Here is a 23,146-nt window from a genome sequence, read left to right as displayed (position 1 = left end):
TAACCTGTGTGTTTCTTTTGTTTGTTCCTTTATACACTCTTAGTGTCTATCAAATAGTTGTTGAAGAAGAACGCCCACGGAGGACCAAAAAGACAACCGAAATCCTGAAGTGCTACCCAGTGCCCATTCATTTCCAGAATGCCTCACTTTTGAATTCCCAGTACTACTTTGCTGCAGAGTTTCCAGCCAATGGTTTACAAGCTGCTCAGCCTTTTACTATTGGTGATAACAAAACCTACAGTGGTTTCTGGAACACCCCTCTTCTTCCTCATAAAAGCTACAGCATCTATTTTCAAGCTGCTAGCAGAGCCAATGGGGTAAGTCTTATGACAGGTGTGGTTTTCTACACAGTGTGTAAACAGATGATTGGCATGAACTACTAAGACACCCTTTTTAGTTGCTAATGAGAAAATGAAGTAACCATGAAATTTAACACACTGAGTTTAAAAAAATAACAGTTTTCCTAATGCAATATCGCTTAATGATTAAAAGTTACAGGAAGGAGGAGGGGAAGACAGCACATTTTGTCAATAGTGAATAAGCAAAGTAGTGCACTACCATTCTATCTTAGTATTTAAAAGCTGTCCAATGAGTTTGTTAGGTTGTTTTTCTTTCTTTTTCTCTTTTGTTCTATTGCTTTGAAGAGAAGAGCGTTGTGGTGTCTTTTGTGAAATTTAAGCCAGACTTGATTGTAAATTTTAGCACATCTGTTTTGGCGCATCCTGTCCCATTACCTTAGTTTGTAACATCTTGAACACCCATTTTCTCATTTGGTTCCCTGACTGAATTAGAAACCTCTTTTTTCACCCCTTTCTTCAGACAGTGAAAGAAGATAAGTGGATGGGACTGAAATAAAAAGTGTGTAAAAAGGGCTTTGCAGATCATGTTTCATTAGACTAATTCTTCCTAGAATTGTTTTTCATTTCCTGGACAGACCTACCCAGAGCCTTTCAATTCTTGATAAGCTTTGGCTGTCTGTGCTGACAGCCTGGAAATGTCTTCTGCCAGAAACCATAATGGTCCCTCTTCCACAGTGTACTGACAGTGCAGAAATGTGAAACACCATTGATTATTTTTTCTTTCTAAAATTATCTAACATGATGCCTTAAACTGTACTATCTGTAAGAAAAAGAAAGATCTCCCAAGGTCATTGTGTTGCCAAAGTAAAAAAGCTGAAGTCTTGCTTGTGCTCTTGTGAATATCTTTCACGTATTCTACTATACAGGTTTCATTCTTAGAGGATTCTCAAGTGAAATGTTTACGTACCATACCCAGGCAGTGTTTGTCCATAGCATGAAAGCACATTGAAATTGCATAAAAAGCAGTTATATATCTAATGAGGCACATTAAATAAACAGTCCTCTGACATTCTATCAGTACTTTTAAGAATAGAATCGTGGATTACTTTCTTTTCTTAGAAACACATGATGTGACCTTTTTCCTCTTTATTTGACACAGGAAACCAAAATCGACTGTGTGAGGGTAGCCACAAAAGGTATGTTCATATTATGTCATGTATTTTGTATTTCAGCTTGCTGACCTTCCCTTCACACGGTCTTTGCAAACTTCCAGGAGTGTTTATTTCATAAAAGGCATCACTGAAACCATTACAGAATTTTAAGTGATTAATTTGCATCTCTTGTTGAGCTTTGGGAAGTTTGTTTGTTTGTTTGTTTTTAATAATTATTGCTCACTTTTAGTTTTCTACTTGAACACAAGGTTTTTAAAATATATCCTGTGGGTTTTTATATGATCTCACAATATTTTAGACTTTTCTATATATAGTAGAGTTGTAAAATTGCAAATTTCAGAGTGCATATTAGCTGCTTATACATCTGTACTGAAAAATTACCCCTTACTCATAAGCAATTATCTTAATTGTTTTATAAAAGAAAAATGAAGAAATCATGTTCTTCATTTTCATGGTGCAGAACAGCTCCGTTTATCGAACTGTCAGCACAAGATACTACCATTTGTGAGACAAGTTTGTGGAACTGAGACAGTGCTAACTGTAGGTTTGATCAGCAAACAGGGAAAGATAAACGTGCTGCTGCTATATTGAACTTTGGAGGCTACGATCTGTCAGTGATTATCTTTGCAGTGTCACTTTTTTAGTACATCTAGCTGGTAGCAACTACAGAGCCTGAGAAAGAAGTGATGGGGTAGTATGATTATATGATTATTTGGAGTTTGTAATAGAGGAAAAGGGAAGAAAGTTCTGTTGTGAATAGGAACAGGTACTACCACCCTGCGATCTGGGCACCTAGTAAGAATAGGAAGCAAAAACTACTTCACCCCTGTACCACTGTTCCTTGTGGGAGATCATGCATGTCTCATAGTGACTATCCCTAATGTAACTGATGCCAGCATGATTTCCTTTATATGTAGACTTCACAGTTCCACCGCCATTGCTAAATCTAAATCAGATGGATGAGAATCTCATTGCTTGACAGAAATCTTAGTATGCAGTTGCCTCTGTTGAAAGGCTTGATCCTCCCTTATGTGACAAATTCTTTTTTTTTATGGTTCTTTGAAGTGGCTCCTGGTTTGGTAGTTTTTCCAAGCCAAAGGAAGTAATTTTACTTCTAATTTAACTAACTGACTGCTTATTAAGCCATAGAAAACTTTCAAATATCTAAACTAAAACCCAGTAAAATATAGATGAGAGACTAATTGCAGATTCAAGTGGAATCCTTTGTTTGTTTCCGGTAGATCCAGTGGTACTATGAGTGGGACACATTACCTCAGAAATCATAGTAGGTGATTAGACAAATGGGTTTTAAATTATTTTAAGTATTGCATTCCTAATTGCTAATAGATGTTCAACTATTTCAGTTACATGACTGACTGAAAAACTTAACTATCTCATTTGAGAAGCTAGGGTAACTTTATGGATCGGAATAGCTCCCATAGCAACAAGCTACTTTGAGCTCACCCATTTGGCAATAGATATGTGAGAAATGCAGCTTTTATTTTAAACAGATCTCCATACATTTCTGCTTTGAAAGCATGTTTCTGAATACTTTGTAATACCTTTATGAAGCCTGTAAAATTATATGAGGGGTTGTTTTGAGGACTTGGAAACCAGAGGTGTCCTCTATGGCATTTATAGTCCCCCCTTGCAAAACTTTCCTGGGGGGCTTCTGTAAAGCTCTGAATGTCTGTATTATATTTTAAACTACATTAATATTAAAAAAAAATAAAATGGTGGCTATGGCATATTGCAATATGATATTATCATAGCTGTCTGTACAGATTTTTTTTTTCCTTTAGACAACGGATACTTGAGAGAAAAGTAGAGTTCTGTGCCCCTTTTGGACTTTCCACATACGCACTAGAAAAAATAGCAAAAATGCTGAATGTCTGCAGGTCAGAAGTCACCACACCTACAATGGTGACCTCTGTAGGTGTGAGAGAATTGTTCTCTCTTGTTCACGCTCCCTCTTTTGTAGACACCCCCCCAAACAGCTTAGTAGCAATATTCAATGAGGTGTCCATCTATTTATTACCGTGCTTCTTACAAATAAGGTTGCAAATGCTCTCCAGTGCAACATGTAGTTTTCATATGCTAATAACATTACTGAGATTTTTGTATTCTGGGCATCTGTCATCTTTAAAAGTTCAAGTTTGGTGGGTTTTAAAGCTAAAAGGGAGTGCTTTAGGCCATTCATGTATAAAACTGGTACAACCATTTTTTTAAATTAAGGTCTGATCCTGAAAATAACTGCAGCCTTGTGTAGGCCACTGGAGTTAGCAGATGTACTCTAGAATTTAATATGAATGTGGGAAATTTAGGTTCTAATCAAGTCAGCTATGTCCCTAATTTTGAGCTCAAAGGATAATCTCATAATAATTGCAACTATTCTGTCTTAAAGTAGAAATGTATGTATTTTACTGGATAAAAGACCTGTGCCATAAAGTATGCCCTATAAAACAGAACATGACAATGCAGCCAAGCGCTTGTTTCTCGAAAGCTTCTGCAATTTCCTTTCTGTGGAATTTAAGGATTGCACCAAGGAATCCTGCCAAAGTATCAGCAGCCCTTCATGGGATCCAGGTGACCCAAGGCAACCTTCAGACTGCTCAACTGAGCCAGCTGAGCTTGGTTGTCTGTATTAATGATGTGTGGTTAGCCTGTTTGCAGTCTGTTCTCAGGACCAGTATGGGAGTTCAGAACCTGATATGAGTGTGGCTGTATCATTTGCTAGCTCTTTAATTATCCCAACTCCAGATTATCTACAAGTTGTTGGTGCCCTTGAGAGCTTCTGAAGGTCATAGAGATTCTGTTTTATTCCAAGTTTTGCAGTGTCCATTCAGTGGCTTTTCTATAATTTTTGTTAAACTAAAAATAAATGAGTAAGTGTAATATAAAGATACAGAGTGTTCTTGCCCTGGTTCCAGCAGAATCCTTGAGTATGTACTTCACTCCAGTTGATGCCAACAGGAATAATGCATGTGATTACTGTTAAGTATGTGCTCAGCTGGCACAAAGAAAACTGTGTTGTTGGATCAGAGCCAAAGTGTGCCAGATAGCATGTTACTGTATTGACAGGCTTCTTGTTAGAACAGTACATCCTAACTCTACTGAGTCAAATGCATGTGTAGCTGGATAATAGATAATACATTTTCATTCCATCAAGTATGTAACATTTTGTAAAATGCTCCTGGTTTATGACCATTACAATTTTACAAATGAAACCTCTGTTAAATGTGTTCTTTTAGAGATCATATAAAAATCCTGATTGCAATGATTGTAAGTGTAATTTAGGATCAGAATATTGGGGTTTGTAGAGCTGAAAGTTCTCTTCTTGCTTCTGCTGAAGTCAGAGGGAACCTTTGCCACTAACATTGCTAGGGGAAGGATCAGACAGCATATTCTGGTGTTGTGGAATCTTCTGATCTTAATTGTCTACGGAGAAAGGCTTCTAGGACCTCTGTGACTATTCGGTGTATATATGTGGAAGCTGCAGGGTTTCCATTCCCGTTATATTTTATGAGATAATTAAACAAACAAACAAACAAAAATCAGGAAGATATTTTTTGTACTAGTGGTAATAAAGGTTGTATTTTGCTTGAAATATGGCTTTCATATACCTACTCTTTCTTCAAGCTAAATGACTGTAAAATCTCAGCAGACAAAGTTGAAAACATTCCAAAACTACTCCAAGTCTATTGCTATCAACTTTGTGGTGGTTTGTGATTTATATTAGGGGTGTATTTCCTGATGTGATTTACAACACTGTCTGGATAGAAACATCTTGATTACCTCCAAGGAATCCAGTTCTCGAGGGAGACATCATTGTTCTAATTTTGCAATATTGGAAGGCTTTTATTAATTATTAGAGAGAAAAGGATATTATAATATTTTAAATCCAATAGCAACAGTACTCTAGCAGCTATTATCAACACTGCATTTCAGTGTTGCAGAGGGATATTTCAAAATATTATGCAGCAGCAGTTTTGCGTTTAATTGTCTGCAGATGGTAGATGATCTATTTTCCTCACTCATTGCCACATTTCTAATAGCACCCAGGCTGTTCTATGTAAATGAGTGATCTTTCATATAATTTTGTCCTTAATTTTCCAATATTTTTTCTTTGCATCATTCTCCAGCTGCATCATGTTGGATCTGACCTTTTAATTTTTTTTATATTCCTTAATATATATGTATCATAGTGTGCTTAACCATAGAGGCAATCATAGAACTGCTGGCAAACAAAGGAATACAAGAATTTATTAATGTCAGCCATGGTAAGAGTAATCTATACCAGTTAATGATTGTTACAGCTCTGACACAAAAGTCTGAATACTTCAGGCGCACAAACAATTCACGTTTTTCAGCTGTTTTCTTGTCTCAGTTGGCAAAACATGAACTTGAAACTCAGACCCCAAAGAGTTACATCCATACCTATGTAGAAACATGCCAACTCCCAGTGGTTATTCTCTGTATGCTGAAGGTTAAGTATGCATGCAGCGTGTGCATTTTCAAAACAAAGACCCAAGTGGGTACAAGAAAAATGAATGTGACCTAGCTCAAAAATACTTTACATGAAAATTACCTTTAAAATAATTCTAGGAGAAATGTACTATTATGAACTAGAAAACAAAGTGAAACTAGTTCAAATTACTTGGAAAACTTAATACTTAGAGTGAGATGAATAAGCAGTTAGCTTTCATTTAGAAAGACCAGTGCTGTGACTAGCAGAGCCAAAGAGTCTCCAGTTCCTTAAATGCATTGTATGTAAGTAATGTGCCTTAGTCCTCTTCCTGAATGAAAGTCACATATGAAATCTTATTAATTTGCAGAAAGTCACATATGAAAGCTTATTAATTTGCAGAACAACCAAACTAACAACTGAAGATAAAAAGAACTTGTGGGAGTTTTTTTGGTTTCTTTGTAAGAAGTTCAGACAACAAACTATTGACCAAGATTCTTTTTGCTGGCCTAGCTTCAGTCTGGCTTTTTTTTCCCTCATGCATGCTGACCTGGAAATCTTCCTTTGCCTTAGCTGCGATAATCGTGACTCAGCTTACAACACCATACATTCGCATCGCCCCTGCTGCAGGCGACGACCAACTAACAGGTCAGATGTTCAAGTACAGACAAGTCATCATGCCCATTTTGTCTCATTTTCTCTGGCTCCTTTTCCCTGACGGTTTCTTCATTCTCTACTCATGAATAGTTTCCTATGTTAAAAGTTTCTTTTTGTTTTTACATTTTTCTTCAGCTCCATTAAGTTGTGTGGTTGGCACCAAAACTTACACACACATCCCTCTATCTCCAACTCCGCTGCATGTGCCCATTGTGTGTGTTATCTGTGGAATGTTCCTTCAAGCCTGATGTTGTAAAGCAATCTAGTCTTGCTCCATCCATAAATTAAATGACAGTTTAAATATAGATATATATCTATGCACCTGTTTATTTTTTCTCTTTTAATAGATCCAGACACTAGAATTTCTAAATCATTTAGGCTCAAGATTTGCATGTGTAAGTTAGGACAAAGATCTTGCATTAATGGATTGGATTTTTTTACTACAGAATGTTGGGAAGATCATATTTTCTGGCAACATTTCAATATGCAGAAAATCAAAATAAATAAAATTAATTCCCTTTTAATTCTGTCATACATGAGTTCTGGGACTAAAAATAACCTAGCAGGTCACATGTGAGAATGCATGAGACTGTAAGGTTTTTAAATCTAATTGTCAACATAAACTCAGTATGCAAGGTAGTTATTAATCTGTGCATGGCTTGAAGGTTGGTTCAGAATGTATCAGCGAATGTATCTGTGAACTTGGGGAAAGTACTCATTTAGTCAGAAAATACTCACATGAATAAAGGTTTTAAGAGATTTAGAAATCTTTATTTTCAAACATAAAGACCATTAAATCTCTAGAATCTAAGATGAGTTTGATGGAATATGTAACAGGGGAAGTTAAGACCCAGTCCATCAGTATTTAGCATATGATAAAATCATTGCCTTGTATCAGGAATACTGGCATAGTTATTTGGGAAGCATGTAAATGTTGCAATCAGGATGTCTAAGGGTCAAAGAGGAGTTCAGATGCTTAGAATCTGGATACTGGCATAGTCAATAAGAAACAGTTAAATGATTCAGTTTATGATAACAGGATTAGTGACGTATCTGTTGCAGCTTTTAATTCTGGGCTATGTGTTATAACAAAGCTGAGTGATCCATAATGGCCAAGTTGCCATGTCAATCAAGACAGAATTGTTGCATGTATATTTGTGTTGTGTAGTAACATATGAACTAACCAAAATAACATATTTAAATGATGCCAGGAAGTACTAGCTTGTTCTTCTTAATGCTCAGTCCACATACATTTTTATAGCTTGTTTTTTTTTCACTTCAGAATACAAATAAATCATTGAAGAGAGAAAGAACATCTCTTCCATAGCCTCGAACTTCAATGAGTTTTGATTTCTTCATCGAAAGATTCAAATAAGTTTACAGACATACAGCTAGCACAAGATAGCCAGCAAAGTATTTGTTTGCTTTGTCACTAGTGGCTCATAGCATTGGCACTCTGTGGCTGTCTGTCAGATATGTGACTTTAATTTCCTTTAAAATAAATAAATAAATAGATCAATAAATCAATAAATCTGTTCTAGTAGAAACTAATTTTATACTGAAAAAGTTCACATGATACAGCATTTATGGCTCTCTGTGAAATGTATTTTAAAAGCCTCTGAAATCCTCTCATCATTTTCACGACACCGTTTCATGCTTGAAAGATTCACTCTCAAGTTGCCACAAATGCAATAGGGAGTGAAAAAACCTCACCCAACCCACATGATTGGTCCCATGGCAGCAACAGCAATTCATGGTTGTTCTACAGAGGCATGCTTTGTAGGGATACAGTAGGCAGGCTTTTCTCCCATATCACAGTACAGCAATAAAGGTATTGGCAGTATCCACGAGGATTCCAAAGATTTTCCTAATGGAGTTTTACAGGATCTGGACTGGACACGGGGAAGCATGACTGCATTCCTAAATATTGTTACCAATTTTGAAAGATCTTCTTCAGAAAGATGATGAAAATACAGCTCAGCTTTCAAAACAACTCTACTGGCACTCACTTCCTCCACCCTTGTCATCAATGCATCCTGGCCTTTACAGGTGCAGTTTATAAACAATGCATTATTCATCTTTGCTTTTCTTTTCTCCTTCCTTTTCATACAAAAATAAGATGATTTTCCTTTATAGGATTACCTGCTATTTGCCTTAAATATCTTGACAACCAGTCCTTCAATACTCCTTTGCAGCCTATAGCAAAGGGAACTTTTCCTTGCAGTTGCACTTAAATACCTATAACGTAGTTGTTCTTAAGTTATAGTATAATAAAACATGCTGTAAAGACAACTGTGTGATTTTAATTCTTACAAGACAAAATAGGCAAATTGTCACTGATGCACTAACTTAGTAACTAAGGAACTGAAATTTGGGGAATTTTAGGGAATAGTGTTTAGCTTTCAGTGTTAACCTTACAAAAGTAAGGTCACTCAGTTGACTCTATCCTCAAATATATAGGGAGAATATCTATCTACCATCTGTCAGCCAGGAGAAAATACTATGTGTACATGAAGCACAATAGTCTTCATGATACCATCTCCATGTTTTCATAAACAAATACACTTTAACAGGGTGGTTGAAAACATGTAGAAGGTTAACAAAAACTTAGCAGATGCACAAGTGACTGTATGATCTTGACTTTAAAGTTGAGTAACAAATCCATGTTTTTGAGAAATCCTGAAAGCATTTGCAGTTTGTTTCACTATTTTGTAAGAGACACTTCATGTATCAGGGTTAAATTGTCCGTATTTGGTATTCACTTGGCCCTCATCTGTTTTGTTCTGTCTGCATTCTGATAAAATAGCATGCTTGGAATTATGATTAGGGTGTTTATTCTTTCAGGCATTTTCTTAATTGTTGAATTATGTCTGAGCTACTTATATTTAAATTAAAGTATTTCCATTTGTGATTTAGTGGAGCAGCCACTACTTTACTGGATATTGTTAAGGCTGATTTTCGTAGAACGCCCTTTTTTACCACCCATTGTTAATGCAGCTGGAAGAGAGAGTTCTGTAATGTACACTCTTTGTAGATTAAATTCTTGGTACAAATCAGATACAGCAAGATATGTCAGAAGTTTTGCAGAATGACTGTATTTAAGAATTGGGAAGAATTATTTTTTAAAAAAAGATGGTGGCAATCTTAAAGCTTAAATTCTTTTTACCTAACATACATTAAGGTCTAGACGAGCAGCATATTTTATAACCATGTTAAATGTGACATAAAATAATCTCAAAGGCTTTCTTCTCCCTTATGAAGTTAGTAACATAATAAAATACACAGTGTATTTAATACAGAGCAAAATTTATTACTGTAGTCTGGGTCAGATTCCATTCTTAGCCATTCCACTGTAAATGTGGAAAAAAACAACTGAAATCATTGATTGATTAAATCGCAGCCTCATTGGATTTTCTTTATGTCAAGGGATTTCTTCCAGATTAATACTGCATTACTGAAGATACAGTTTGTTTATTAACACAAAAAGCAACAGCGGGAATTTGAGAAGGAATGTTTTCTTGTTTGCCTAGTTTCTTGTCCTTTACAATGCATTTGAGGTATAGCAACTTGGGCTGGACAGACATTCACATTCATTTTTCTCCATCCTGAACCATGTAACACGGATTTAGATGTATTCTGACATGTTGAAACTTGAAGTGCTATTTTGTGTAATGGAGAAGTCATGAGTTCCTAGTTGAGACTACAGTTCTTTCTATAACAACAAAACTATATGCCGATTTGTCTGTCTGCAGGTTGAATACCCCATTTTATGAGTTTATTCTTCTCTCGATTCTTCTGTACACCAGGGTGGTGTAATATCCAAGCCATATTATGATGCTGTTGCATGGCCAAGTGATGGGGAAAGCAGAGTGAGAATGGGTCTGACTCTCCAAAGTGAAATTCTAAGCCTGTTTTTTACATGATGGTTCCAGAAATTGTTGCACTGATTGTTTGAGGATTCTAGTCCTCTTGCTCAGCTGGGCAAAATGCAAAGCAAGAGGAAATCTTCCTACTTTCTGCAGCACCAGTTGAATGCATTTCAATGGGCTGTAGTGTCACTCGTGATTTATTGCCCATTTTTGTTCTTTCATGTGTTATATTTGTCATTTTTGCAGTGACAGTTTCATCTATAAAACAGTATAGTTACAAGAAAATGTTAAGAGCATACAGGAGTGCCATGGGAGCTACTGTTGCCTTTTCTCCTATTTTTTTTTTTTTTCCTAGTAACATTACAGAGTCAAATGTCAGATTTTCTATTTTTAAGACAGTGATGCCAAAGCATCCAGGATTTGGAACTTAAGTACGTTTTCCAACCTGAAAAAAACTGAAGCTAAACAATTAGACAAAAAGGACATAAAAATAATACTGGTAACAACTCACAAATGCTGAAATAACCCATAATATAAATACAAGCCCTTTCCAGCTGCAGACAGTAGAGAACCTGGGCTGATGAGGTCAGTTACCAAGCAGGTTCTCTTAGAGATATTAAATGCTCCAGTTATGTTTTACAAAAATAAGGATTCCTACAAGGTTTTCTGAAAATGAAACCGTAGTTTTGAATGTGTTCAAATCATTACAGAAAAGCCAGAGGCAGGATTCCTTCCATTCAGCTCCTCTCACCCTGAACCGGTTGAGCTGGGGACAGTGGGACCTTTGCGACTCTCCTGCGTAAGTAGGGAGGATTAACTGCAGAGGGTCATACCAGCAGTTCTGCTCCAGCCATTGGTGCTGACCAAGTGTTGGCCAAGGATGTATGGGTTCATCACCACCCTGGCACTGTATCACCAGAGCCAGTGGTTTTACAGACCTGAGACAGGAATAGTTGGAGAAGATCCCAGGACCTAGAAGAAAGTATCAATCTTTCTCTACCCTATAGGAAGGACAAGAGGCCTAATTAGGTATGTTTTGCATTATAGAAACTGTTTGGCTTTTATTCAGGGGTGTTAAAAAGTTGTTTACCACGGAGTTAATAGTCAGTTGTTGCAGGTGCTGTGTTACATCCTTCAAGTTCATAACTGATGGTGAGACTTGAATGTTCCAGTCCATAACTGAGAGAAGAATGTAATTCCAAGTGTCAGTGTCAAATATCCCTCTCGTGAAGAAAGTGAAAAATATACCTTAGATCACTAACAATGAGTCTGTTTGATTCATCCTAGCTTGAAAAAATAATCTATTTGCACAGTAATGTGTAATCTTAATATGAGGATATCTGTGAGATTCTTTGAGTTTGGACTGGGGGAGGGCACTCTCCTTAATCTCATTACAGAGAATGGAAACATAAAACCCAGTCATGAAAATGTCAATATGAGTGAACTGACCAGGATAAATTCTTAATGAACTGAAGGAATCTCTTCCATCTGTCTAGTACTGATCAGTGTCACATCTAATACAAAATATTTCAGCAGCAGCAATCCACAGAGAAGCAGAAAATGTAGGTAAATTTTAGAGCACATCATATAGTGTGCTATTTCATTTTTGTATAAAAGAAAATATGCCTCTGATTTTTAGATTCAAAGCAGAACTTATTTTGCATGTACCACAATGAAAAATTAAGGAGACAAGGGAAGAGAGAGAAATTCAGAGATACAATTAGTAACTAAAAAAAACTGTGAATTTCAGTGTTTCCCATCTGTAGTTATGAACTGTATTCATAAAATGCTAAGCAATTAGAATCCTAATTTGAAAGAAAATGTGGGATCAGTTGTGGGTAAAATATCCTGTAGTTCTTAAGAACTGCTAGTCTGGTGTTTGTATCACTGGAGAGTTTAACAAATGTGTAATGCAGTATTACATAGATTGCCTCTGTTCATGTATAGGTGAACATCAAAATGTGTTACACTTAAATAGAGTATGGTGAAGAGGAGAGTAGTACTGTTGTCTTTAATCAAAAGACACAGAGCATACTACCTTGGGCAAACTCGTGTTTCAGCAATTCCTTGAAATAACTGATACCTAAGCTGCAATTGTCTGCTTGGAGTAAAAACTCACTGTTTAAGCAGTGACTAGTTACTGATGGGTTTTTAACACTCACTTCTCCAGTCATTATACCAAAATGTCCTTTTCTGCAGTAATGGGAATTAGACTGCCAGAGCCAGTAATTCTAGAGCTCTAGGAAAAACATTCAAGTATATGTGTGCATTTTCAAGTCTTTATTTTCTAAACCTTTTAACTTTCATTTCCTTCTCTTAATCTGATTTTCTGTTATTGCTGACCACTAAGAAGTTTTTGTGCAAATAGAAAACTTCCATACAAATGAAAGTTGTGTCACAGTTTTGCATAAAAGTGAATGGAAGTTTCTGTCTTACATGGTTTCAAGCAGACAAGAGGGGGAATGCAGCAGATTCAGGTAGTTTCATCTTTTGAGTGCACATCAGAAATACAAAGGGAAACAGGAAAAATAGTAAATTGTCACTGGTCAAAAGCGAACAACATCTTCATGAAACCTTTTTTAGGCAAAATTATTATATTTTGTACTTTTTGGTATGCTTCTATTGAATTAGCTTTGGGTTATATGTAAGTGTGTTCATAATTAAAAGTGATGTGAAAAGAACTGATGAGAAAAATGGCTATTTAAGGCATTCCTAATCAAATAGGGCAAATGGAGATTTTTGTGTAACCGCTAAAACCTACAGGAAACATATGATAAATGAAATGTAGATCAGAGGTGACCATTCAGAGGAGGCCTAGTCTGTTCTTCTCTCTGTAATAGATTTGGTGCATCTAACATTGCTTTGGTTTGGACAGGCTTTTTATTGGCAATACTGTAACTGCTTCTGAACTGTGAACAAAAGAATTGCTACACTGTATTGGCACAGAGTTAAAATTCTGTGGAATTATTTTTCTTTTCTTATGCTGATTCTCCTTTCCAGGTCTTGTAGCCATCCTTCCTACCCCAAAACAGTGTTGACTCTGGAAATGCTTTAAAAAAAAACAGTTTTATGTGTTTTTTCCTGCTTTTTATGAATTTATCAAAAAAATATTTTTTAATTTCTCTGTGCATCATTGCATGTATAATTCCCTTTATCTTTGAGCAGAATGAGCTATGTTATGCTCTCCTCCAAGAAAATACATAGATAGTGAGTAATGATAAGTAAATTCTGAGAGTGATTGTGAAGGATTTATGAAGAACCAATCATAGGGGATACAACGTAGAGGGAGGCTAGTAGTGGAAATCAGCAGGAATGTCAGCCTCATCTATGAGCCAATGGCAGCACAAGCCAAAAAAATGCACAGATGTGCAGAACTACCAATGGGATTCCTATATTACATTGTCCTTCTGCCTACACATTGGCAAAGTAACCACGTCTTCACTGACTTTCAGTTTGGAACTGTTCATCAGTGTTCCTGTAAATAAGTCCTCAGTGGCATCAAGTTCAGAAGACAGTACCTTACTCCACTGTTTCCTACCCATAGCTTCAGGTTACCCAGTTCCCAGGCTGGATGTGATCCCTTGCATTCATGGATGGAAAATAAAACATGCTAAGAACACTTCAGCCTGAGTAGGTCAGCTCCAGAAACATTACTCTGATCTGAATTCACATCTTTCCTGCCTGATGAGCGCCGAGTACTAGAAAAACACATTTTACATCTCCTGAAGAGGGCAGAGTCATCTTCAGGCTACAAATCCACACCTTTTTTGTTTGCAGAAGATAGCTGAAATAATAAACTTTCAGGGATGTCCGATATTTCTTGACACTTTTCAGAATACTTTCAGTAGTAGATCTGGTGTTGAAAGCATGAGAGTCAACCAGAAGTCTCCTTTGGTGACAGGTGAAATTTAAATGTCCTTGGTGAGGGTGATGATAAATTATCCAGTCTTTCTAATGGAGTGGTTAGAAAGTGGTGCTGACTTGCTTAGGAAATGTATATATGGCCACAATCAGTTGGGCTGACTGCTTTCATTTTCTTGGAACTAATTTGTGTGACTCTTCTACCCTGAGTACTGTTGAGTTGAGGTTATCTAGAGAACCATAAAATCAAATGTTTCAGGGCTAAAAGCTCCCCTTGTTGTACATTATACCTTTAGGACTTCTTGTTCACACAAGTCAGATTTATAAGATGTTGCACTTCTAATGGTTGCAGGTGGTACCTTTTCCGCAGAGCATCAGCTAGTAGTGAGTCCTACATTTCAAAGTACTGAGACACCTGCAGTTCCAGCTCTTGTCGGTGCCTCTTTCTCAAACCTCCTTATCCAGTATGAAACCTACATGTATAAAGCTAATTTGATCCAGCTATGTTCATGTTGCTCCTTGGTCAACCTCTTGTTGAGAAATTTGCATCTCATGAAGTCATATTGACTTTTGCTGTGTTTGGTTCATCGGAGAGCAGTTTGGTAAAGAAGCGCAGTTTCTTCTTTCCATAGCAGTCAGGACAATTTTATCTTTTGTTTCGGTGGCAGGTACTGTCTTTCAAATATGCTGCCATGACTTTTCCCTTTGTTGACACAGAGGTCTCTGATGTGCACCATTGTGTCTGCTTCTTTGGCCACAAGGAGTACTTACAAATATGTAACCAAAAACTTTATATTTTTTTACTTAGGAAATTATTTATTTCCAAGAAGGATATCCAGCATGTCTGTATATTCTAGACTGGTAGTGGTGTAGCTGTTGAGCCTGCTTTAAACATCCCTTAATGATCTCAGTGCTATTAAACTGCAGGAACTTACACTTTCTTTCTTCCAGTATGAGTGAGGGCTTCCAAATGCTTGGGTGCCCACTGGAGAGGAAAACTTTTATGTATTTTAATTATTTAAATTTCCTTGATTAAGAGGAAAGAGAAAGAAAAGGAGCTAGCAGGAAGGTTGGTGGGTTTGTTGTAGAGGAGAAAATGAGCTGTTTGTCAAGGCTTGCTTGCTTGTTTTCTTGTCTGTCCTTTTTTCAAAAATCACAGTTGCCAGAAAAATCCAGTCTAAGGAGCCTGGATTAAAATCCTCTTAGAAAATAGATTGTGATGAGACAAAAAGATGTCAAACTGTGAACTTTATTTGGTTTAGGCATGTTTTGTAAAGAATGTTATTATACTTGACAACCAGAAACACAGATGTTTAGCAAAAAAAGTCTTTTCGCTCACATGCACCAACATGAATCATCTACCAGTGAGAGATAGAGTTCATTTGATAGTCAGTTAAATGAGTCATATTCATCAGTGAAGTAGTTCTTTGCATTTCTTTTCATGCAGTTCTTTGTTGCTTATATTTACATTTTTTTAAAGAATATAAAAAACAAAATTAATAATTCATAATTATTGTTACACAGTGGAGCCTTATTTTGATAGTCCCTTCTTAGCACACATCTTTTGACAAGGCTAATTTTTTCCTGCATTTAAAGAACACCCAATAAACAATGTACAAAATCAGCATGGGTGTCTTATGGAAGTACAGAAATCTTTTTTAGGCAAGGACTATCTGTACACAGCAATATGTATGGTACCGGTGATAATAAATTACATAGAAGGTACTTTTCTGCTAAAATATACATGCTGTTTGCCATCTTTCCCATACATTCAAGAAATAGATTTAGGAGCACTAACATGTCATAGGAGGGAGAATCAGGATACATTGATTTCAACATTTAAATGGCTCCTGTGCTCAGCAAAACAGAAAGATAACATAATCCCTACCCCGTGGAAAAGCAGTTTATACATGAGCATTTCCAAAAGAGTCCAAGAACAGAAAGGGAAAAATACTGCAAAAAGTGAAGTAAAGCAGACCTTACTCTGAGGCATTTACAAAACCAATATGTTCAAGGCATGGAGTAGGGAGAGAAAACTGAAAAAAATACTGATCAAAATCACCTTCTGTCACAAATTATATACCCTGCCCAACACCACCTCATAACTTCTACCATATGGACAAAAAAGCAGCGCTGTTTCGAAGGAGAACTAGGAACACTGATTTGAAAGCTAACAATGAGGAAGGGGAGGGAGAACTTTCTCCCCGGAGTTCTACCAGGAGTAATAAAACAAAGACTTTGTTAGCGGAGTACATGCTGGCTAGCAGATGAGGACTGAATGCCAGTCACTTACAGTATAAACAGACTAGCCAGCGTGGTAATTCATTTCATCTACAAATCTGTATGTGTTTTGGGTCTTGTCCAGGACAGCCACAAATCCTGGCATCTGGAATGAACTTGAAGCTCAAATAAAAAGCATGTTGGATTGGCTTGCCTTTTCATAACACCAGTAGTGCTGCTACAGACTTACTTAAAAATGAGGGTACAGTTTCCTGCAGTCACGGGGAATATGGGGATATAAATGCTGTGGAAACTTCTGGAGGAAACTGGATATTTTACACTACTGCCCCATTCAGGTGTATTTTGCAATCTGTGACATAGGACTGTAATTCCTGTTGATCGTTTGACATTTCTGAGAAGGACCTATCTCTGTGGAGCACCTCTTTTCATATCAGTAGCACAGACATATTTGTGTACATTCTTTTGTCATACTGCCTTTTATCCCAGCCCTGTACTTTTTGGCACTTCTGCTTTTCCTACCTTTATGTTCCTTCCTTCCTTGGAGCACCCTAACAATCATCATCCATAAAAAATTCCATCATCCATAAAAATTCTGTCCCTCAAATCATTCTTGAAGATCTGTTTCTACTGTTACTAATTGGAAATACTGAGCGATGCCAGCTAGCTAAAGGAGCAGGAAGGGTAGAAGTGTTCATTTATTTGGGCATTGTAAATGCATTTTCTTAGGGATATTTGCCTTTCCCTCCCCCTTGTGATTGCTGTGCTTGCCTCTTATAGCCTAACTCAGCTAGATAGTATGCTTTTAGTGGCAAAGATTGCTCAGCTGTGTGCTTGCACTGTTCTCAGCACAGTGGGCCTCCCAATCTAATTTAGAGTTTCCAGATTCTACTATCATACAAATAATAGAGAGTAATAATTATAATGGCCTTTGTAATTTGTGTTGTCTTTGGAGAGCATGGGCAGAGACTTCAAAGACAAGTTCTCTGATATTTTCAGTCTTTTTACTTTGTGGTAGGGACAACAGAATCCTAGTGATGGGTATTCCAAAGAAGCATCACATCTCTCTTCCTCCTTTCTGCCTTCTACCATTTTGCGTGATTTCTGCCACCTAATCACACTGTAGCTGTCACACAGGGGTATAATGTTTCATTTTTCTACTCACTCTATGAAGTATACTAAAAGTAGGAGCTGAGATAGTTGAATCACACTGCTAGCAATAAAAAAAAATCATGGTCTAGTTACTAACACAAGTTAGTTTTGAGTTTGACTGGGAAGAAGGATGATTGGGACTAACTTCATTATTACTTTAAGGCCTTGTAAAGTTAGCCATTACATCAGTCACTGGAACACCTGTGAATGAAATACAGTTGTAAAGTCTTAAAAGTGACTTACCAAGCAAGTAACCTTTTAAGCCACAGAAAGGAAGTGTAAAAGGTGGCAGATATGAGTGAGACAAATAAAATTACACCAGTGTAGTTAATTAAAGGAAGGGATTATTTGTTGACTCATCTAGAAGAAATGTCTGGATCTTTTAAAGATGACTTTGGATAAAACAACCTATAGCTATTTTTTAGTACTAACAAACAGCTTTGATCTTAATCCTTTCTTCAAAAGGATAACTACCAGCTCCTAGATTATTAAACCAGGATTACTTTATTGGTCATTCTTTACTATAAAATGCTCAGTCCTTTCTAAGTACACTTTTTTAAGGGGTTAATAAACACTGAAAAGCAAGTCCAAACTTTTTTCATTTACAAAGAGAAAATGAGAAGTTTTGTTCAATTTGGTTGAAGTCCATTTCTTTTAGGGAAGAACATTTTCGTTGGTTTTGAAAAACAAAGTAATGAAAAGAATGATTTTTCTTTTTGCTTAATCAGTGATCAGTCTTAGCTTCCATTTTAATGAGGAATAGTTCAGCTCAAACTTTTCTATCCATAAACTACCTACAGGAGATTATTGCTTATGAGTTTTGGGGTTGATCAATAACATGGCACTTGTGCCTTCTAAGTGAGAAAGAGACGGCAAATTTTCCAGCCGAGAAAGTGGCAGAACCCTTTTCTGAAAAGTATTATTCCTACAATACTAATACCAGACCCTTATTCTCTAATGTGAACTAGAAATTCTTCAGAGACAGGAAAATTTTTACCTGGTCTTCTAACCCTTGGTACAGAAATATAAATTTCATTGCATGAAGTAATTTAAGAATTCACAGTATGGCAGATGCTAAATATTAGCAACTAGAATATAATCCAGTTCTCAATCTGAAGAGAACATAAGATGCCAAGAAGTGGCTGAGTAATCACTAAACTTCAGAAAAAGAGATTCTAATATTAAGAAAAAGGTAATAGATCAGGTCTGAGAGTTGGAAAAAAGTGAAATAAAATCCTTAGGTTGTTTCATGGGTACTACTTAAAAATATTATCCCTGGATCTTGCGAAGTACTGAACAAAATGGGACCCATGAGGGAAAGTCATTAATCAGGCCAGGTGAATACAATTTTTCTCAAAGTGAAGGAAAAAAACAAAAAAAAAAACCAAAAAACCTTCAGATTTAAAATGCTGCTGTAGGGAAAGCCACAAAGAATGGGCAATAAATAAGAAAAAGGGAAATTGAAATCACTGAGATTAATTAGAAAAATAAATAACTACGGCTATGGAGCCAAACAATGTTACTGTCTTCCACTCTATTCAGTGCAGAAAGACTGTGGAAATACTTCACTGGGTTTTGTGGCACCTTGGGGTTTACCTATAATTATATCTCTGTTTTTCACTTCTGGCAGGAAGCACTCTAGCTCTCATCAAGTAAGGACTTTTCAAAGTCAGCACCTTAATCCTTTTTAAACTGGCAGGAAGCATTTCCTTGTCCTTTCATTTTCTAAGTAGTAACTTTGAGCTGTCCAGTGCTCACTGCTCTTTGTTGACCTATTGTCTTTCTAGAGGTGGACCACAGTGTATGTGTCAGCTTGACGTTGACTCTTCCAACTACACTAGCCCTGACAGTCTCAGTAAGAAAACAGAAGTGAAGTTATTGTGCAAGGTTTGAAGTCAGGTTTCTTGTGTGCAAGGATAGAACCAGAACCCCCTAAGTAAGTCATTACGTCCAGTGTTACAAGGACAGTAGACTTAGCTCAGCTGCTGGCAACAATATGCATTGTTCTAATTAAAACCAGGTATTTTAATGGAGATACAGAACTCCAGTAGTCTTGCAGTTACATATTGTTAAAGGCACTAGAGTGATCAAGGAAATAAAAAATTGCTATGTCAGACACACTTGTTGAAACAATAATAATAAAGAGAACAAAACACCAGGACTATAATATCATGATACAGTAGAATCACAGAATCATGGAATGGTTTGGTTTGGAAGGATCCTTAAAGATAATCTAGTTCCAACCCCTGTGGACACCTTCCACTAGACCAGGTTGCTCTAAGCCCCAGCCAAAGTGGCCTTGTGCCTTGTACAGTTAACATCATTCATGTTAACTATATAAGTATATACATATATATACAAATATATGTATGTTAATATTATTACTTCAAATTATAGTGTATAGTTAACATTATTTCTGTAAAGAAAGATTACAGTTCACTTAACTGTTTCAGTTGTGTCAGTACAGCAGAGTAAAAGTGAAATCATGGCATTGTTTTTGTAGACATTTGAGATAATTTTTTTAAATCTTCCTTGAAGACATACAAACAACACTAAAAGCACAGATTGACATTGAAGTTTATCAAGTGACAAAACAGATTTCGGAACTACTGCCCTAGCTGCTTCAATCCCCTTCCGCATGGTTCACCTTTCTCTCCATGGCGCCAGTGCAATTGCCTGTGTAGCTATAGGTTTAAAGTGAGTTAAGAAGTAATTATGGTGTGAGAGTCAAATATTACTCTGGACCAAAAGTACCTTTTAGACAGAAACTAGAGAGAAGTAAACTGCCAGCTTTTATCATAGCAAATGCACTTCAGAGTTTAATATTATATGCTGTACAGTATGTTTGTTAAATAACATGGAAGAGTGAGTGTTGAAGCAGCAACTCTTGAGTATGATGCTAAGTGATGTGGGTTACCAGAATTCCAACTGGACTCTGAAGGATTTCAGCAGAACAAAAATTAAACTGAATAAAGAGGTAGTGCCAACTCAAATTTCAGTCTTGATAAATGCTGTGTAGTGTTCAGCAGAGGTAAGTTTGAATTACTTTAAATTTGAATTACTTTTAACTCATACAAGTTTCAAAATTGAACACTGCACTGAAGAAAGGGATGCAGGTTTCACTGTGAAGAGTGCACCAGTGACCGGTTCAGTGTTCATATGATGTCAAAAGAAAACCAAGCAGAATGCAAAGGGGTATAAGGAAAGGAGTGGAACACAACAATTTTTACAAATCCTGTTGTACAAAAACTGAAGTATGTTAAAGGATTAAACAGTATTCAATACAATTAAAAAAGCTGATCCAGAATGCATAACACTGAAAGGCTCAAGGGATGCTCAAGAAAGGTGAAAGGTGGCAAATTTAGTTCATTTACCCAAATGGATTTTTGAAACCACTGATACCAAGAAAGGTTCACCAGTCAGTCAGGGAATGAATGAGATGCTGAATGGACCTAAAGGAGAATTAAGGTAATGCCAGTCTTGGGGTTTTTATAATAATTAATGATAGGAGTTTTTAAAAGGCATGTCAAACATCACATTTCCAGTTTAAGACAATCTGTTACGAGTTAGGCTGAGTCCATCATAGTGGGAAGCTTTATTCTATTTTTAAATGAGGGTGGCATTACATGCACTTTTCTTACACAATTTGAGATGAACCCTCACTTCAATAATCAATAGATAATGCAGTATGGTGAGTTCAGAGTCCTGATGTTAGGCTTTCTATATCTTCTTGTGTAGGCTTTCTTTGAAGAATTTGCTATAGTGATGGATTCCCCAGCTTGTCCATGACTCCCAAGAGAGTAATACTTTGTGTCATTGAAGGCATTTCATTAAAGTTGTGCTCCATGATACAGAGAAAGTGTGCGTGCTCTGATAACAATTTCAATATTGTCTCCTCTACCTAGTGTAACTCTCAGTGGTTCCACTGAAGTGAGGACCCTGTGCTGTCAAAGAGAGACTTGACACGGATAAAACACATTGGGTAGTTGAGAGTTGTGTGTGAAAATGTAGCAAGGCTGCTTTCACTTACTGTTAATGTTTAGTATTCATGATCCCAAAACTAGCATTGGGAGTCTTAACTAAAGGAATAAAACCATGAGGCAGAATTTGATTTAAAGAAAGAATTGCCAATGAGTATTCCAGGAAGGTGAGGTACCCTGAGAGAGATAATGAAGACTAGACTTTGGAAGGAAGCAGTCTTAGAAATTACATCTAGAAAGATACTGCCTGTTGTTGACTTTGCATTTTTACTTGTCTGGATTTTAGATAAAAAAGAGGACTGTGAAGTTCTTGTCATGTCTTGCTATTTGGAACATACTTGATTCACTGTTTCTGTTTGCCAAGTTTAATTCAACAGCTGCCTTTTGCACAATGATACTTTAGATGTCTTCTGAATATCTGCTACAATTTGAGTGCCATGCAGATTACAGCAGTACAGTTTAACAAAATTATTTATATATGACACAAGGAAAATAGAACTGTTTATAACAGGATTTTGTGCATCTGCATTGAAGAAAATAGAGCTAGATTCTGTTACCTTTACTTGTACGAAGTGAGAATTTTACTAATTCAGAATTGTGTTGTGTGTTAACAATACAGTGTATTGCTGTTGAACTAATACTCTGGTGGGACTGGGCACAGAGACCAGCAGCAGATCATCTTCTCTTACTTAGCACTCACACAAAATACCATGGCCAGAATTTTCCAAAGAACCTGGTTCCTGCAGTTAGCTCTAGATATATTTTGATTTAAGGTTATCACCTTCTCTGGCAGCAAGACAAATTGCCAGGTTTTCCTGGCATTCCTCCTTGTAAGCAGTTTTGAAGATGTAGTTACACAAAAGTGTAACTGTGGCTACTCAGAAGTACTCAGAATTGGTTACAACTGCGATTGTAACATTGGAAATGCTTTCATTGGACTTTTCAGAAAATACCTCTGCATGTAAACTGATCACTGTTTTGCTTTCCCTCTGTAATGGGTTGACCGTGGCTGGACCTCAGGTGCCCAGCAAAGCTGCTCTATCACTCTCCTCCTCAGATGGACAGGGGAGAAAAAAAGTAACAAAAATCTTCTGGGTCAAGATGAGGGCAGGGAGAGATCACTCACCACTTACTGTTGGGGGCAAAACAGACTTGACTTGGAGAAATTAATTCATTACTAATCAAATCAGAGTAAAATAATGAGAAATAAAACCAAATCTTAAAAAATACTTCTTCACAGACCTAATTTCACTCTCAAATTCTCTACTTCCTCCCCTCCAGTGATGCAAAGGGATGGGGAATGAGGGTTGTGGTCAGTTCATCACTTGTCTCTGTCACACCTTCCTCTTCAGGGGAGGACTTCTCACACTCTTCCCCTGCTTCAGTATGAGATCCCTTCTACGGGGTGCAGCCCTTCAGGAACAGACTGCTCCAGCGTGGGTCCCCTGTGGGG

At 36.8% G+C, this 23,146-nt stretch overlaps 1 protein-coding gene across 12 annotated transcripts in view; it reads left to right on the top strand.

Moving 5' to 3' along the window:
* The window catches only part of PTPRM (protein tyrosine phosphatase receptor type M), a 471,112-nt gene that overhangs the window by 289,727 nt on the left and 158,239 nt on the right, over positions 1-23,146 (top strand). For 8 of the 12 annotated variants that reach the window (XM_057397497.1, XM_057397496.1, XM_057397493.1 and 5 more), the window contains 3 exons: positions 44-317; positions 1,459-1,495; positions 6,510-6,584. In XM_057397497.1, coding sequence (XP_057253480.1) covers positions 44-317; positions 1,459-1,495; positions 6,510-6,584 — 386 coding nt within the window. The remainder of the gene's footprint in view (positions 1-43; positions 318-1,458; positions 1,496-6,509; positions 6,585-23,146) is intronic. The other 4 variants (XM_057397502.1, XM_057397501.1, XM_057397499.1 and 1 more) reach the window with 1 other exon arrangement.

The sequence above is a fragment of the Pezoporus wallicus genome, unplaced genomic scaffold (genome assembly GCF_028554395.1).
Source record: "Pezoporus wallicus isolate ANWC-B61680 ecotype Strahan unplaced genomic scaffold, APGP_CSIRO_Pwel_v1 contig_227, whole genome shotgun sequence".
Taxonomy (NCBI): Eukaryota; Metazoa; Chordata; class Aves; order Psittaciformes; family Psittacidae; genus Pezoporus; species Pezoporus wallicus.
Note: the sequence above shows the minus strand (reverse complement) of the source record. Positions and strands in the feature narration are given on the sequence as shown.